General features: G+C 44.8%; 1 protein-coding gene across 2 annotated transcripts in view; it reads right to left on the reverse strand.

Annotated features, from left to right (window-relative positions):
• ADGRA1 (adhesion G protein-coupled receptor A1) overlaps nt 1-19334 on the reverse strand; it is a 1327098-nt gene that overhangs the window by 700603 nt on the left and 607161 nt on the right. For both annotated transcript variants that reach the window (XM_069611403.1, XM_069611404.1), the window contains exon 4: nt 10836-10959. In XM_069611403.1, the coding sequence (XP_069467504.1) occupies nt 10836-10959 (124 nt within the window). The remainder of the gene's footprint in view (nt 1-10835; nt 10960-19334) is intronic.

Below are 19334 nucleotides of genomic sequence, written 5' to 3' on the forward strand. Positions count from 1 at the left end.
GCCCATGGAGGTGTTTTTTTTTTGCAACATTCACGCAGGTGACTGTTGGTGGGCACCCAGTCCTCAGACCTCCTGGGTGGCCTCCCCCACCCCCCCTGGCCCACACATGGCCATTTTTGATTTTTGATTTTTGATTTTTGATTTTTGATTTTTTGTTGCAGTGTGTTGCCTTGTGTGGCTCCCGTGGGCATCCACTGTATTCCGGCTGGGCACATGCAGGCTTGTCCTGAGTTTGGGTTAGATGCTTGGGTCAGTGATACACACACCCCTCCTGCTTCCCGTTTCCATGGGCTTGCAAAGGGTGTGCCCAAGTGACAGTGAATTACACAGTGACGTTGGACTCCCATGAGCTGTGTGGGCAGTCTGTAGTCAATACTGTGTATACATTCCTAGTGCATATTGTTGTTGTATTGTGCACTGCATGGTGTATTGATGTGTGCTTGTGCATCCATGTCTCCCTCCTGAGTTGCAGGTTCATTCCTCATGTCTTCACAAGGCCATCCACTTTGGAGATGGGGCTCATGTTGTGAGCAGTGGACTTCCAGATGTGCGTGGCAACAACACTGTACAGTTGGAGGTGGTGGATGTGCTGGCATTCTCATGTTGTAAGACTACGTTTCCTTTGCCTTAGTACTGTCATGTTTATGCTATGTCGATTGTATTGTGGTAAGTATTTGGTCATGTGTGTTGTTGTTTCTACATTCATGTGGGCATATTGTGTGTGGCCAGTTTCCATTAGGGACACTGTACTTTGTGACACGTGTCATGTTTGCGGGATGACTTTGTTTGCTCTCACATGGCATGTCATGCCATGGTGTGTTGGGTGGCGGTGCTGGGGAGGGGGTTGGGTGACATGGCACTGTTGTCATGTTGTGTCTTGCAAGGGGGTAATGATTTCAGCAGCATAGAAGTGTGTCTTTTGAACACAGCATTGGTGCTGTTTGTGTAGTTTGGGAAGCACACAATGGAACACTTCCAGATGTCCAATCTCAGGCTGGTATGGTTGTGACAGTTGACTGTCCATGGACACATCATAATTGTCAGTAACAATCATCATTGATTGTCAGCTGGTATGTGCCAGGGCTGTGTGCACTCCACAGGGGTGTGATTTTATGTGAAGTAATTAGGCAAGAGCTGCGTACGGGCTGCCTCACCCCGTGCCCTTTCCCCTCCCATGCGCAGTGGGCATGCATGTGGTTGGGGATGTGGGGGCACCACCATGTCCACGGCCAGGCCCCGGCGTGTTGCAACGTTGTGCAGGACACATGCTGCCACTATGATCCTGCACACTACTGGGGGAGCGTATAACAGCTGCCCGCCAGAATGGTCAAGGGAGCGGAAGCTTGACTTGAGCACTCCGAATGTGCGCTCCACAATGCCCCGGGTTGCAATGTGGGCTGTGTTGTATCTTACCTGGGGCGGCGTGGTGGCGTTCCGAATTGGCGTCATCATGTGGGTGCTGAGAGGGTAGGCACTGCCCCTGGGGAGGTGGTGATAGGTATCATCAGTGGGGTTGTGACATTACTCAGTATCTGACATGCATGCAAGCGCAGTGGCATTTATACTCACCGAGCAGCCATGTATCGCCATGCCGCCCAGCTTCTATGTCCCGGTTTAGGGTAGACATTCTGTAGATGAAACTGTCGTGGGTGGAGCCTGGATAGTTGGCGTATACTGAGGTGATGATTCCCTTGGCATTACATACTACCTGGGCATTGATGGAATGCCAGTGCTTGCGGTTTCTATAGATGTGCTCAGTTGCCCTGGGGGGACGTAGAGCCACATGGGTGCAATCAATGGCACCTAGCACTTTGGGGAATTGTGCCACCCTGTAGAAGTCCTGGGCAACAGCCTGCCTTTCTGCAGGTGTTCTGGGCAGGAATATGTGCCTGCGGACTGATGGGCTTGCAGTGATGATGGCCAAGACCTGGTGTAGGCAGCGTGACTGCGTGGCCTGTGACACCCCCCCACTATGGCACTTGTCCGCTGAAATGATCCAGTGGCCAGGAAGTGCAGTACATTGAGGAACTTCTCCAGGGGGCTGAGTGCTTGGGAGCACAGGGTGGTTGATGTGAAGTCATCCTCCCACTCACTGACCAGGTCGAGTATTATGTGAGGTGGAAACCTGTACCTCCCATACACATGGTCATCAGGCATCCCAAAAAGGCTGGTTCTGGGTGTAAAAATTCTGGCCCGGACTATCCTCCTCCTCCTCCTGCGGTATCCCACGGCCACTGCTGCTAGGAACGGTATGTTCATCCTGGCGTCTGAGCTTGTTTGTTGTTTGCGTGCACTTTTATGCTGTGCGGGTGGACATACGCCTACTTCCTGCTTGCGTACGTGTTTCCGGATTGGCCACGTTCGTTTCCATGAATACGTGTTGTAGGCGAGCGTGTAAAACTTCCCGCGCAGCCCTGGAATACCTGCACCCAGCCCAATCGCGTGTGGTACTTCTCACGCACCCCTGAAATACACGTACCCCGCTCCCACAGGCCCGATCGCGTGTGAAACCACCCGCGGGCCCCTGAAATACACGCGCCCAGGCCAATTGCGTGTGGAACTTCTCGCGCACCCCTGGAATACACGCACACGCTCCCACAGGCCCGATCGCGTGTGAAACCACCCGCGCACCCCTGAAATACACGCACACGCTCCCCCAGGCCCGATCGCGTGTGAAACCACCCGCAAGCCCCTGAAATACACGCACCCAGGCCAATCGCTTGTGGAACATCTCGCGCACCCCTGAAATACACGCACACGCTCCCCCAGGCCCGATCGCGTGTGAAACCACCCGCGAGCCCCTGAAATACACGCACACGCTCCCCCAGGCCCGATCGCGTGTGAAACCACCCGCGAGCCCCTGGAATACACTCACACGCTCCCCCAGGCCCGATCGCGTGTGAAACCACCTGCGAGCCCCTGAAATACACGCACACGCTCCCCCATGCCCGATCGCGTGTGAAACCACCAGCGAGCCCCTGAAATACACGCACACGCTCCCCCAGGCCCGATCGCGTGTGAAACCACCCGCGAGCCCCTGAAATACACGCGCCCAGGCCAATCGCCTGTGGAACTTCTCGCGCACCCCTGGAATACACGCACACGCTCCCACAGGCCCGATCGCGTGTGAAACCACCCGCGCACCCCTGAAATACACGCACACGCTCCCCCAGGCCCGATCGCGTGTGAAACCACCCGCAAGCCCCTGAAATACACGCACCCAGGCCAATCGCTTGTGGAACATCTCGCGCACCCCTGAAATACACGCACACGCTCCCCCAGGCCCGATCGCGTGTGAAACCACCCGCGAGCCCCTGAAATACACGCACACGCTCCCCCAGGCCCGATCGCGTGTGAAACCACCCGCGAGCCCCTGGAATACACTCACACGCTCCCCCAGGCCCGATCGCGTGTGAAACCACCTGCGAGCCCCTGAAATACACGCACACGCTCCCCCATGCCCGATCGCGTGTGAAACCACCCGCGAGCCCCTGAAATACACGCACACGCTCCCCCAGGCCCGATCGCGTGTGAAACCACCCGCGAGCCCCTGAAATACACGCGCCCAGGCCAATCGCCTGTGGAACTTCTCGCGCACCCCTGGAATACACGCACACGCTCCCCCAGGCCCGATCGTGTGTGTAACCACCCGCGTGCCCCTGAAATACACGCACACGCTCCCCCAGGCCCAATCGCGTGTGAAACCACCCGCGAGCCCCTGAAATACACGCGCCCAGGCCAATCGCATGTGGAACTTCTCGCGCACCCCTGGAATACACGCACACGCTCCCCCAGGCCCGATCGCGTGTGAAACCACCCGCGAGCCCCTGAAATACACGCACACGCTCCCACAGGCCCGATCGCGTGTGAAACCACCCGCGAGCCCCTGAAATACACGCGTCCAGGCCAATCGCGTGTGGAACTTCTCGCGCACCCCTGGGATACACGCACACGCTCCCCCAGGCCCGATCGCGTGTGAAACCACCCGCGAGCCCCTGAAATACACACGCCCAGGCCAATCGCGTGTGGTACTTCTCGCGCACCCCTGCAATACACGCACCTAGGACATTAACGTGTAATACTTCTTGCGCACCCCTGAAATACACGCACCCAGGCTATTCGCGTGTGGGTCTTCTCGCGCACCCCTGAAATACACGCACCCAGGCCATTCGCATGTAATACTTCTCGCAGGCGCAGCCCTTTGCGATGATTTTGCGATCTTGATGGCTTTTCCTTGCGCGAGGGCGTTCTTGGGGGCGTAACTGGCGCTGATGCAGGGTCGCTGCGCCACTCTGCGCCACGTCTGCTTTTGGAGGTGGGAATCCATGAATACGCTGTGCGCGGAAATTGATTTTATCACACGCGGCTGGCACAGACATTCGCATGGGCACGCTGTGCGCCAGCCGCGTGCGACACTTTTGGGAGGAATTACAAGAATCGGCCTGTTTGTTTTCCTTTTGACTTTCACACTTTTGTAACTTTTTAACATTGCACGCAGCAACTTAAAATGCATTGCAAAGGGGATATGTTTGTATCTGCCTAGTATTTTAATTTGAAATTGTTGGTTACTTTTATATGTGTCTAAAGACAAGCTGGTGGAATCAGATACATGTTTACCATTTTGTTGTTATTTCTAGTGTGCACATTCACATTTTCCATGAAGTGTCTAAACATGGCTAGTACCCTAACATGGCAACACCACAAGAGGTTTGCTTGTTCTTTGCCTATATTGTTGTTTGGTCTTCTTCCGGCCTTGTCAGGGCAGGGAATCCAATGTAAGCTCATGAACCTGCCTGGGAAGCTACTGCTTATGCATGCTAGGGATGCCTTTGTATGTGTGTGGCTCAGGAATGGATGGGGACTGTCTCGTCCAATGCCACATCTGTGCTGCCTGAAAGTCTGAGTGTAGGACATGAGTGAAACCCACAGTGGTCCCTGAATGGATTGCTGCTGGCTCTTCGAATGGTCCAGCTCCTTAACATTAGAGGGCTTGGACTTCCAGACAGGATTTTGGATAAGAAGAGGAATCCTGCAGCCATTTCTTTAGATCATTGTTGGAGCAAAGAATCCTCTGTAGAAGAACAGCCAACTGAATATTTGTGGAAGATTCCTTCCTGCGTCTGGCCCAGAGATAGACCTGTTGGACTACCTGATATGAACATTTACTGTGTGGCACTTCAACCCCTGGACTGGTGGGACCAATCAGTCTCAATGTGTTCTCAGGGATCCATCCATTCTGAGCCTTCAGAAGTGTCGGGGACCACTCAGTAGATTTGCCAGCACTCATAAGTGTTGCCTTGCTAGAACTGTTGCAATTCCGTGTTTGCAGCCAGAACTTAGTGGTTGCCAGTTTGTGTTGAATGTCACCTTTTTCTCAAATTTCAGGGTTCTAGATTTAAGGGATCCAGTTCTGGAAGGTCTTCTTCAGCCACAACTGGTAGGAAGCCAGCCGTCCTCTGTCTGCAGTGGCTGTCGCTGGAAAAAACCTTCTCCTGTCCTGTGAAGTGTCCTGAAGAGGTCTGCATCAGGTATTCCTGCATTTGTCCATCGTGAAGGGTTGTCCTCTGCTCATGGGTATGATAAATCCAACCTCCAGTGACCCCCAACTATCCCATCCAGTCCTCTGGGAAAATGGGAATCAGGGGGATAAGCAAAGGCAAGCATTTGCCTCTCCTTGTCCTCTGTAGGATAACACTGAGAACAAGTCTCTTTGTATCCTTCCATTCCACTGCTTTTTGGTTGTAGCACCTGACCAGTGCAGTGTAACTTGAAAGGTAAAAACACATTTTTACTTAAAAGTAACTTTGTTTAATCTCTTATTTTGAACAATCACCAACACGTGCACTTTACCTGCAACAGATACATTCTGGGGGAACGCATTATGACCTTTGGTCATAAGGCCCCACTTTATATATGGATTGGACTCCTGAAGCTAGGGAATAGTTCTTGGGACGTGGTGCCATTTTACTGCATCACCTACTTACCTTTTTTATTGATTTAATTAATTGAATTCAGTTTAAGAACTTTTGGTGACAATATATACGTTTATTATTGAGAGTTGCGTGATGTTATCACCTGCTTGCTAAATATTTCAGTGTGTTTTTTAGGCCTAGAATAAATATAGTATTTTTGTACATTCCTGTCTAAATTGAATAATTGTGTGCTTCACTGGTGGACTCATTGTGGACCCCTGGCCCCACTCACGCTCTGCTGAGACTTGCCTTGACTGTTCTCCATTAAAACCTTGATTGGGTGTTGGCTAACCTCTTGGAGTTCCTCTGTTTACTATAACTAGGGTATCCTCCTTAAATCTGTCCATGAAGCCATATTCTAGAAATCCATCTTAACACCCATATACTCAAATCAGGAAATAAGTAGGTTTTAAGTAGTTTCCAAAATGTACAGTTGTCAGTAATGGATCCTGGTTCCTTGGGAACTTTATTCTAGAGGGGGGAGATTTATAGAGAGAAATGGCCACATAAGCTATGTGCAAAATTCTGTAATGCAAAAATCGGCACTGTCTAGGTGACAATTTGTTTAGGTCCAGGGAATGGAAGACTTGTACAGAGAAAGTTCTTGCTCCAGTTTTTGTAAGCTTAATAATCTACTCTTTGGGTATTAAGACAATAAAAGGTTTTTTAAAAACCTATTATAAAAGAGATCGATTTAGAAAAGCGGTCTTTCTAAATCGAACTGTCAGCCCCTGCGATGCACACGAGTACGTGCAGGGGCTGACAGGCATGGCAAGACATAGAGGACCCACGGGAGTGTCTGTGTCTGTGTGCGTGTGAGAAAATGTGTGTTGGAGAAGGGAAATTGTTGCAGGGAAACAAAAGTGCTTGTGTGTGTATGTGGTGGAAGTTGGGGAGGTTAGGTGGCCAGGAGGAAAATAGCGCTCAAGGGATCAAACCCCCCAAATCTTTAAAGAAAAACCTGTGCCATGTGCTTTTTCTGCTATTTGAGGGCTGCACAAAATCAACTGAAATAAATTGGTATTTTTAATGTGCAGCCCTACAAAGCGGAAACGTGAGGCCATGTTTTTATATGTCAACAGAAGCAGCAAAGGTGGTTCATATTTGAGGGTATGTGTAGCATAGGAATTTTAGGGCAGGTTCAAAAGTTGTTCTCTGGACCATACACAGAGACTTAAAAACAGGTATGCATCAGAGAAGCATTGACCAGAACCAATACTCTCTTTTCTGCCCAAATACAATTTCAAAAGTGCTACTGCATTTCTTTATCAGCTGTAAATGAAACATTGAGTACTTGTGGAGTCTTGCTGCATGCATTTTCAAATATGGCAGTGCAGGGACTAACAGCAACATCCTACTTTTGACTGATATTTTTATCAACAAAATATATACATATTCAGTAAAAATAACATTGGTTAAGTGAGTGTTAAGAAGATCAGATTCAAGGCAACACAATCCTCTATACGCCCCTTGCTGCGGAGTGTATGACCACAATGATGACATCACAGATGGCATCACTAATTACATCATACATGACTTCACTGAGGGGATAAATAATGACATCAAATGTGACATTAATGATTAAATAAGTTAGAATATTTTTGTTGACCTCTTGTGATGCATATTTTATTTTATTGCACTTAACAATATCAACATGACATGGAACAATACACTGATACAGAAGTATGATATGATTACATGTGGAACATTTGTAGTACCTATCAACTTATTAAGTTTAACATAAACATATGTATGATACTACAAATAGTTTGAATTGCATGTATTAGAAAGACAATGACAATACTTAATTGTAGGGAAAGTACCTAATCCTGGTAAATCTATTTCAGTTATTTACATACATAATATAATAAGTATATGTAGTAGTGCAAAATAAATAAGAATAGATAGAAGTTGAAACATGTTTAATAATAAGTTTTATTAAAATAGTCAATGTCCACATTTCCATTTACAATTCCCCTTTATGTAGTAGCATTACAAGAACACATTATTTTCTAAATAGCAAGTTTTATGAACAATAATCACATACACAAGAAAGTATGTGCCCATGTGCATTGTGATGGTATATAATATAAGAATTTGAAGTTTGGTTAATATGCAAATCAGTTATTTATACTACATAATTGAATACCGAGTGTTACATTTAAAGAAATAAGAACGGATTACATTATACTTTGTAAGTATGAAATATATACATGTATGTTATGTTATAAAACAGAGTTGTCAAATTTCAAAATGTAATTAATCAAACCATTGAGGTCAGTGAAGTCATGCATGATGTAACTAGTAACTCAATCAGTGATGTCATTAGCGATCTCATGTATGATGTAATTAGAGATGTCACCAGTGATGTCATCTGTGGTCATATGCTGCACAACTGGGGATGCATAGATAAGGTGGACTTGCTGCATTTCAGGGGTTTTATTGCATTACATCTGATCACCTTAACACTGTCTTAACCAAGGCTTTTTTCATTGAATTTCAATGGTGTTGTTGCTATGTATTTTTCACATTAAATCTGATGACCATAGCTCTCTCCTAACTACACTTCTTTCACAGAATTTCTAGGGGTTTGTCATACCATAGTTTATTCAGGGCCCACTAGCCATGGCCTTTGGCTCTGGCCACTGTACATATTGCACCAATAGGTTTCTTTGGGCCCACTCCCCCAATATTCCCCTGATAATAGCAATGAACCACACATTCAGCAGCATTGAACTAACGATGCCCATGGCCTTTCCCCAGTATTCCCCTGATAATGCTCAAAAATACCAAACGCTTCCTTGTCCTCACAGGCACTCACCAAGTGCCTCTGCCTTTTTCCATGGTCCCCCGCTCCCCTTGTCATGTTCTGAAAAAGAATAGACTGGGTCAAACGGTTGCCCTGTGGTTCAACTAGGAATGCAAAACCGCTAGAGATACACTTAATTAACAGATTAAGATCAAGGGGGGTCAAATGGTAATAGTTTATCATGATAAAAGCATAAAATAAACTTTAAAAAAGAATAAAGGATATTGTAAGTAAACAGTGGAATCAACTTTTGGTGCCAGCTCATGAAGAGGCGTCATGTTATATTCGGACATAACACCAGGTTAAACTGGGTGGCCGGATTGCCTAAGATTGAAAACATTTCCAGTTGACCACAAATGTTAGTTTCCAATTCTTCTGTAAGTTATAAATGCAGCAAAAATAGTAATACCATTGCAGCATTTTCATCCCAGGGGATCAATTTCTATTCATAAGAATTGCCTGGTAACTGACCCGGATTGCTCTTACCCCATTTCCCTGCTGGACACCTCAGGAAATTATTTTTAGAGATGGCCGGCAGTTATTCCGTGCTCTCTTTGAGGCAAGGTTTGCGGTGGTGGGGAAAATACACACACTAAACGTACTTGTATTGTGTTTATAGTGTTTTGTAACATAACTTCGAAGCATTGTCTGATACCATCATGCTGATTGTATTGCATAGATTACCATCTCCCCAAAATTACTCTACCTCAAAATGTCATTGTATTACATATCTTAGTAATTCTTTACAACCACAAAATGCTAAATGTATACAATGGACCATTTATAGCAACAACAAAAAAAGTTTGTTTCTATATTTAAAATGTGTGGTATAGGTAATATTTTAGTCACTTTTTGACTGCCAGAATGAAGACTCAATGCAGCTTTCAACAAAACGCACACTTATGGAATCCAACATTTTCAATAATTTGCACAATCACAAAGGCTCCATTGTCATTTCACGTATATGCTAAAGCCAAAACTGTTGAATTTGTCAATAAATGTTTTTCATGCCACTGGACAGAACAGTTTCTCCTCTGTTTGTGTTTGACAACAATGCCTTATTTCGCAGAGGTGTTTCATGAGCCAGCAAAGTGATCTATCTGCAGCCCACTGATTTACCACAAATCAATGTAATGTAATACCGAGGGAGATAGTGGTCTTCAATGCTTTATGGACATAAATGCACCTCCATGGAGGATGAAATAACTCTTTCTATTAGAGTTAGAACTTAAAGGCAGCCAATAAAAACAGCCACACTCACAACTCACAACACATGCCACTGCCAGTCTTGTGCAGAGGGAAGATAGAATGACTTGTTCCAATTCTTCAATTAATAGCAAGGGATTAAGTTTATTTTCTGGAGCTAGAGTGCCTCATATGAGCCAAAGGTGATGATGCCAGAGGGAGCAGAATTTTCTAAAATGGAATGGGGTACACATGTTCACCCCAACTGATATATAACATCAGGCTGCCTCCCATGGCTGATTATTTTCTTCTTAGTTTGCAGCAAAAAGAACAACAAAATGTATTCCTCAAAAGACACTAAACATACAAATCCTGCTGGCAACATCTATTAGAACACATCATTTTACTTAGCCCTATGCATAACTTCATGACTTTCATAATTATTGGGTACTTCTTCAATCAATATTGACATAAAAAGACAAGGAAAGATCGAAATGAATCTCAAATCGATTAATAGAAATATGAGGTTGCGTTGTTTTACTGTACACACAGACAAGCATCTAACGATCTGCAAAGTAGAACACTTCGTGAAAAATCAAACGCACAGGGGTGGGCGCGTAGTAGAATTGCAATTCGAATGCACTTCGAATGCACGCTTTAAATGTTTTTCCCAAGGCCTTTCTACAAGCCGTGCATTTCACACTCTTACTCCCAAATGACTACATCGCTGCTTCCTCACTCTTAACCAAACGGCGATGGGGAAGGGAGCATTTGAGGAGGGAGAGGAGGATCCCTCACAGTTTTTCCACAAGAGAATGCACGTCTTCGAACGTCAAGAAGGTAAAGGAAGGAAATGAGGTCAGACTTACAGTTTGACAGACAATTGGATAACGTATTCGGTTGATTCCTCCGGCAAACACAGCAAAACACAGCGCAGTGTGGAAGCAGAAGTTGAGCAGCATGTGCCATCCTTTTCTACTGATCCGGATTGTGCTGCAGATAAAAGGAAACCATTTATTGCATCGGCTCTCTAATCTGATTCCCCAGCTCTGAAAAAGGGCCTTCCCACTTACATCCTAAGGCATTTGCTTGGCCTTTGCAGCTGAAGAACACAGCAAGTGTTCCTAAGGAAGAGGTAGCACCATGACACCTCTCAAAGTCATCTCAGCATTACAAGGGGAAGGTGATCATTGAAGATAAGGAGTGAAATTAATTAGATGCACTGAATCTGATGGTCAAATATAACAGCTATTAGTATATCAAAACAACAATTTACGTTTGAACAGATTGTATCTGGCCGCATCAAATAGAAAATGAAATTGCAAAGGATCATAAACACGAAATTAGGTAATTTTGCAAAAACAAGTTCTAGACCTTCAGCATTTCATGGTTGCTCGGCACATATCACAGGGCATCTGGTGGGGGAGCTGGATGAACAACGAACGGAGAGTGATAGAGGATTAGAAGGGCTACTTATGAAAGATCCTCAGGTAACAATGGCGTGCTGGCGTGCAACAACCACTTCTACAGGCACCTGCTGAGGTCATGACGCGCAAGCAGATCAAAGTCAGGATAACTTTTAAATTCATAGTATCTCTATTGTCGTTACAGAACAGAAAATAATGCATCCATAGTAGAAAGAGCTTACATATTTATGTCATGCTATTTAACATCCGTTTTAAGAAATTTCAGATCACCTTTAAATATAACTAAGAGGGGGCAATAACATAAATCGTTTCCTATGCACAGCCCCTCAGTTCACCAGGATGATGACATGTGTTCTGCTCTGTGGGTGAGCAAGGATGAGTAGTGGCTAAACCGCCTAATCAGCCCCCACACTACTACAAAGAAACAATGATCGCAACCATAAATGTAAAACAAGCACAGCTAAGCAACATACCTCCTTTGCCTTTTGTGGTAATGTGGGCACAGGAAAGGCTATACTCTCAGAATGGATGTGAATGTGTACCAGTAGCAACCTAAACACCGTAGTACAATTCCAAAATAAAAGAATGTTCAATCAAGTTTGTGTAAAAATATATGATTTAATTACACAAATCAATTGTACGCTTAACTATGAAATGTAATATTATATTACATGTATGATGTAAAAACTCACCACTGTAAAAGGAAGACAGAGAATGACAATTTGTAATATTGCAGCACTTTGGATACTTTGCAGGGATGAAAAAAAGATGCATAACCTGTAACAAAGGGGTGTACCCTTCCTAGTGAACAGTGCTCAAGGCAATTATTCTATTGGACAGATACAGGGTTCTAGGCCTGTCCGCAATTTTGTGTGAAGGTTGGTCGGCTGAGTAGCAGATCCAAACATAAGGTCAAAGGTATGCTAACCGCTCACTGAGTTAGAGAATACACAGAGTAGCAAGCAAAAATGTATTTGCTAATCATACAAAAAGACACTTAGTACATAAAACTTAAGAAAAAGATGCTGGGAAGTACAACATACATATACAAGACATAATAACAATTAATAATACCATCAGTTAACAAAAAAGAGAGGTGTAATATTTACAACAAAGTGAACATAAAATGCTGTATTGTTAGTATACAGATAAATCTCAACAAATATTTCATTATTGTATAATAATATACATATTCATGTGGACACATAGGTACTTTGTGAATGAATCCAAAGGCCAAAATAAAGGCAAAGGGGGCTATATCATCGCCCAATTTTCAAGGTGTCCTGATTAGTGAGAATTTCCTAGTCAGGTTCAGTATTTCTTCTAGTTATAACAATATATGTTCCAGGGTCCTATGGAAAATAAGATATCTTTAAAGCCAACGTGGCAGAGACTGAATTGAGTCTGGTTCAAATGGGAACCCATACACGCAGGTGTTCCCGGATTTTTACACGTTTCGGCGGATGTGCTGTAAAGTAGCGTCTGCCTTAATCAGGGCTCCGTAGGGGCGACCCTGCAAAGTGTATAGAGAACTCCAGTGAGTAATTTTGTGGGATACCAATAATCATAGGGCATAAGTGATAATACACAGGTTCTCAAAACACCGTGCCGGCGGCTTACCTGCCGGTGCTATATATCCCAAAATCTCAGTTTTCGATCACTAGAGGGCATGGGGCTGAGCAAGGAAGGTCCTCGAATGGGTCCTGCTGGAGAGTGTGCGGGCCCAAGGCAGTAGTCGTGGTCTACAACGTGGTTCTGTGTAGAGGACAAAGAGAAAATAGAGTGGTACAATGGGAGCTGTTGTGCAACCCTCAACTACTGACTGGAGTGTCCTGCGGGCAAATACCATTATTTGGTAAACCAGATACATAGGGAAAGTACCTGCAGGTCGGAAAGTAATGATTCACTGGGTGATGAGTAAGTTAAAGTTGAAGTGTTGAATTTCTTCAAAACAGCTGGCTATTTGCTGAAGCGAGTCCTAGAGAGGTCCGGGACAGGGAAGGAGAAGAAAAACCCAAAGTGAGGTGGGATACCAAGGCTAACTGTCAAAGTAACAGTTGATGACATAAATGCGAGGCGAGAGATTTCACCAAAGTCATATGAACAGTAACGGGCTAGCAGGGTGCACTAGTGGCGTTCGCGTCATGGTGTGGGTAAAGAGGGAATTAATGTAACTCCTGACGTCCTTATGGTGTATGCAGGCATAATGCAGAAGGTTGCTTGGGTGAGCTACGAATGGACCAATTACATCACCCGATGTGCATTAGTGCCCAACTAGACAAACTCAAAAGCAGTGATCTAAATACCTTGTCAGACGGCTCAGACAGTCCATCTGTGCACGGGGAAAAACGCTGTCCGACCGGCGGTGACCGCGAATGCGCGTTGTCAATGGTGGCGCGAGCGCTGGGTGCCATTGTTGAAGGACCGGCGTCCCTAGCAACCGCACGTGCGTGCAGCCCGAAGCTCCGTGATGCTGGCCAATCCCTTGTGACACGGAAGCGCAGTCGAGCGAGTTTGCGGAAGCGCATTCTCGCAGGTTTGTTGATATGTTAGTAAACATGGTTACCCGGGAGGGAAAGTTCGGGTCTGTAATGGCTCGACAGCTGCTAATGGTGAGGCAGAATCTCGTCCCTCGAGACTGATTAATGTGAAAAAGGTAATGATAATAAGTCCTGACACAATGGTGTGGGGGACATAGAAAACTGGTTAGTGGTAGCGGGGCACATGGGTAAGAGTCCTAGTGCGTAGTGTACCGCCGCCCCCAGTGGGTGTGGCTGCTAACACGCAAGTCCACAGGGGCTGATGAAAAACAGATGCAACACAATGCAACAAGGAGTCCACAAAGGATATGCCATGCAGGTAAAGTGCACAAAAGGGACTTAACCCGTTTCGTGTGCCCATAAAGGTAGACCAGGTGGACAAGGTCACTTCAAAGTACCTGATTCCAGGTTTATGTGGTATGATGGAGTCTAGGCAGTCTTTGAGATGCTGCAGAAGCAGGTCAAACCAGGGACAGGGCAGCATATTGTATTGATACAAGAAGAGAGCTGGCATTGACCAGTTTGAAGCAGGTGTACGGTGCAATTTGAAGGTAGTGGTTGAACGATGCAGTTCGGATAGGTAACCAGGATTAGTTTGACAGTCAAGTTAGTTCAAGATGTTGGTAACTGCTGGCCAGGTTGACATCTGATGCAATGGTTGTGGTCCGGTGGTTTGAATTGTCAGAAGCAAAGTTTGATCGGTGACGGTTTTGAATTTGTCTACAGCTGCACGCTGGTTATTCGAGCCAAACAGGTGACATGCTCTACCTTGTATGATCTGTCGGTGTGCTAGATAGAAAGTGCAGCAGCAGTTTAAAAATTGAGAGTGTGCCAAAAGCATTATCAGTTGGTCCAGTTGGGTGGAAGTATGTCAAATGTGGTTCAATGATGTTTTGAAGCAGGTTGACACCAAAAACAGGATCCTGCTCTCAGGAGTCAGTGAGACAAATTGTAGGGCTTTAGGACATAGTGAGCCATTTCTGTATTCTGGTTCTGGTCTCCCAGCCAAGGAATATTTACAGGCAGAGTGGCAGGTCCTTGTACTCAGCCGGATTCACTCCCAATGTGCACTCGGAGTACATAGGGAACACGGTTTACCACTGCCTTGGAACACTCTTTGTTGAACTGAAGGACTGAGGGTTTTGGAATGATAAACTCTGCCAAAAGAGGTGCATATGAAGTCCTGGATGATCCAAAAGTGAATCACACACCACCTTTTTGGGAAAAAGGCCAAATGGGAATGGAAGAAAGAAAGCCTGTTTTAAGGAGTCCAATACCTGTTCTTATGACATGTGGTATTTTCCTTGTTGCACTATACCCAAAGTGCTTTCTGCTAAAGGAAGTCTAGAAACACAGGAAGTGGAACATAGAAGAACAAGATGGTGGAATCCTCTCCTCACTCTTCTGTGCTCTCTCTGGCTACTCTAACCCCACCCCTTCTCAAAATAACATTGAAGCCCCTTTGTTTTGCAACACTGTGGTAGAAGGCTAGTCCTTGTGTTTAGGGTGAACTATTTGATTCCTGTTTCCCACGACATCTCCTGCTAAGGCCTGCTGTGCTGAAGCGAGGAGCTATCAAACCACATAAAGGACCAAAAAAAGAGTTAGTTCCCACTGGCTAGTGTCCTGCTGGTTGCAGCCAAGTTAGCCAATCTAGGGAGAATACACACAGCCTGTCCAAGGTTGGCCTAGGCTCACAGTGGTGACATAAGTAGGATCACAGGTCAGGTGTGGCATTAATATTTATGTAAATTAAAAGCAAACATGTGTTTATTACACATATCCAATAAATAAATAAATACATTCAATAAACCCAACTCACGTATGGCTTATGTTTAAGGATGTAATTGCCACTTGTCTCTGGAGGATAGCTCAGGGGCAACGTACTTGCCTTTGAAGCAAGATGACACAGAGCAACAAGGTTTATCCCCGGGTATGCGCTTAGAAACCTCTGGCTATTAAGCATGTTATGAATAGCCATTCATATCATATCACCAGGATGGTAGTTCATCATAGTTATGTGGGTTTGGAGCAGGGGTGTGGTTTATGAAGCAAGCCTCTGTGGTGAAGTGATTTTGCTGTGATCTTTGGCCCTTCTCTGTGTCACTGTAAAGCAGGCACTGTGTATCAGGCTACTAATGCAGTAGGTTACAGTTGTTCACTATGCGTTTGGCATAGAGTTTGATGAAAGGGTGTTCTGGTTAGCACACCACACGCTCTAAGAAGGAATTATTAACATACTTGTATTATTAATAACACTTACAGAAGCTAGGGTATTAACACCCTTGCCAGATGTCAGTCCTTCACAACCAGAATGAAAATATGATGCAGCGAGGGAGAGGAAAGGACACCACTGAATGAGTAAAACTTGTTCTATTCTGTGCAGAATAATGCACAGAACATCACAGCTTGTGACTGTAAAATGTTGCTGAAAAGCACCATTCTGTGTTATTAAATGTTTACTGTAGAGAGAAACAGAGTTTAAGTGACTCTCAACCCAGATCGATATCTTTCTTTCCTACCTACATCATATTGGCAATGCTAAGATAATTCTTATTGTGTTACCTGAAGCATGAGTAGCTTAAGTAGTATAAATGTTAGTCATACTTACTTCCATATTTTTCCTAGGCACTCCTAAAAATATGACAGGATGACCCCGAATAATTTAAACAAATGAAATTCTACCATAAAGGGAAAGAAAAATGCATCTCATTCAATCCTTTCAAATGAATTCACAGGATCATATTTTCTGGGCATTTCGACTTGGCAATCCCAAGCAAGTCTTGCAGTAGGTGTTTTATTATCCTTGAAGGCACAACCCTAAGCACTCACACCAGAGAGAATACAACCCGCTATGGAGGAAAGGCCCAAGTCGATCTTATAAGGATAACATGTTTTAATCTCACGCGCAGATGAGAGCAACAGCAAATAACTCTGCTGCCAAGAACGTTCTGGCAAAAAGAGGTACAAGCAGAAACTTTTAAAGATACACAGCATCATAATGACGCAACAACATACAGTAAAAACCTCTGTGGATGATTGGATGGACCCTATACATGTTCCACCTTTACCCATAAGGGGTGCCGGTCTATTGGACCCAGCCCAGTCCATCCATCTTCCATCATGTGGGTGCTGCGTTGCTCATCTTCTTCTCACGTTGAAGGTCAGAAAACAAATTAATTATACTCAAACCATACAAATATTTTATCACTCGTCTTGTGCACTTGGCAGGCCTTAAAACGGACACAAAGGAGGTTCTGGGGCACTCGAACATTCACAGAAACATATCACTCAGTTCCCTCCAAGCCATTCGGCTCCAAGGTCTCCACCCTCCTTTTGAACTATGATTTATCCCTCCCAGCACCGCGCAATACAAATCACATGATTGTAGCTTCAACAATGTGCCCTGTCCGTCCTCTTTCAACATGTCAGGACACGTTACTTTTGGGTTAGTGGTCAAAGGGCAACTTGTGCCATGGAATTCAGGGATCTTAAGGTTTAGTCAGTTATATGGGCTATAACTTGTCACCCGGGAATAGGCCTTGGTCATGCTTTGGCCAGTGTGAGATAACATGAACACCAGGCGCCAGTCTCTGATCGCGGCTTTGTAGAGCACATTCCTCTTGGGTAAAAAACACATCTTTGCAACACTGTTAGAACAATGAATAGACGTGGCGGTTGGGGGTATGAGCTGTCCTCATGGGAGCTTGGGCATGGCTGGGGATTTCTGTGGTATCATGAATTTGGGCTTAGCGCATACAATGCTGTATTTACCATACAGGCCTTCCCGTCTACCTATGATTACTAATATCTAGGCAAAAATAGCAATGCTGCTCGTGCCCTGGGCTATATTATGTAGTTAGACTATATTTGGTTATATTAAAATGGGAGCCTGTTAAATGGGAAGACATACCTCTCACTGCCCCCCATCACCCCTGGACCATCACAGTGACTCAAATGCTTCTCACCTCACTTTAAAGTACCTAGGGCAGCGGGACGGGGCTGTCCCCTTCCCAGCATCCTCAAAAAGCAGTAGAAGTAAAATAAACCTTTTGCACATCATAGTGAATGAAAGACAAAACATGCATTTTACTAATTCAAAAGGCTGTACTGTCCCCCACGATATACTCTAGTCCAAAAGCAGACTAACTAAAACAGTTTAATCCAGCTCCAACTCAAATAACGGACTCCCAAAGAACCCCCAAATCACCTCTCTCTTCCACAACTAAAGGCCTCACCTCTCTATCTGTGAGCACCCTTACTTAACCCAAACACAGAGTGACCCCCCATACACCGCGGATTTAAGCCTTCTAGCATTACCCCCACCATGTTAACTTTGATGCAGGATCTCATAGTTCGTTGCATGGTCAATCACATCTTCAGCTCTATCACATACCACTCAACTATTCATGCCAATGCTACATTGATTCGCACGCACTATCATCTCCAGATAAAACACAAACCAAAGTGCCTCCATCACAAACCACAGAGAACCATACTGGCACTCAAGTAATTTCAGCCTGCTCCAACCAACATTTCAGATTTTTCATCTGCCTCAAATGCAGAGCTGCGTAGAAAGAGGCCACCAACATTTCTGAAGTGTGCTATCCGAGAGACACACGCTCTACCTCTGATTCACCTCATTAAACCCTGAGGCAAGGTGAAATCATTTGATTCCTTCTTGCCCTTTGTTTTTCTATCCTACTTCTCCACCTCTGAGAACAAAGCAGGTGTACTTGTAGAGTGCTGTAGGGTATTTTGTGTGGATTTGGGGCCTAGCGGTATTTTCTTACTGCCAAAAATAAAGTAATTCAACAATAATCACTCCTTGCATTCAGATTGGGTTTGGTATTATAGTAATATAGTGGATATGCATTATTTCAGTATACAGATACATTTAGTTGGTATGCATTTCGTTGTGGTATAGTGATGAGCATAATTTCTTTGTTTTATTTGTGGCCCCAACATACAAAACCCCTTTCTTTTGTTAGACTGTTCTTGTGATCTCTAGAGGCCTCAGGCTTCTACATTATTCAAGAACACCACATTTTCATATGGAATGCCACTTATGGCTGTTATCACTGATTTATCTACACCAGTGAGCTATGCTTCCATAAAGTATTCACAATAACATGTGGTATAATCACTAATTTATTTACATTAGTGAAACTATTTCCAGAGGCCTCTCTTTCTCCTGACTCATATACGTCCAGCAAACTATTTCATTATGTTCCACTCAGAAATCACACACACATATATACACTGAGTGGAACCACGCACAAAGCTATTTATAATTGCTCATAACATTACTTTATCTGCATAGAAACTTGGCGCTTTAAGCATCATTCCCTCTATGGCATAATATTTTTTTTAGACACCAAATGAAACAGAAACAAGAATA

The sequence above is a fragment of the Ambystoma mexicanum genome, chromosome 8, assembly GCF_040938575.1.
Source record: "Ambystoma mexicanum isolate Mex_15411 chromosome 8, UKY_AmexF1_1, whole genome shotgun sequence".
NCBI lineage: Eukaryota > Metazoa > Chordata > Amphibia > Caudata > Ambystomatidae > Ambystoma > Ambystoma mexicanum.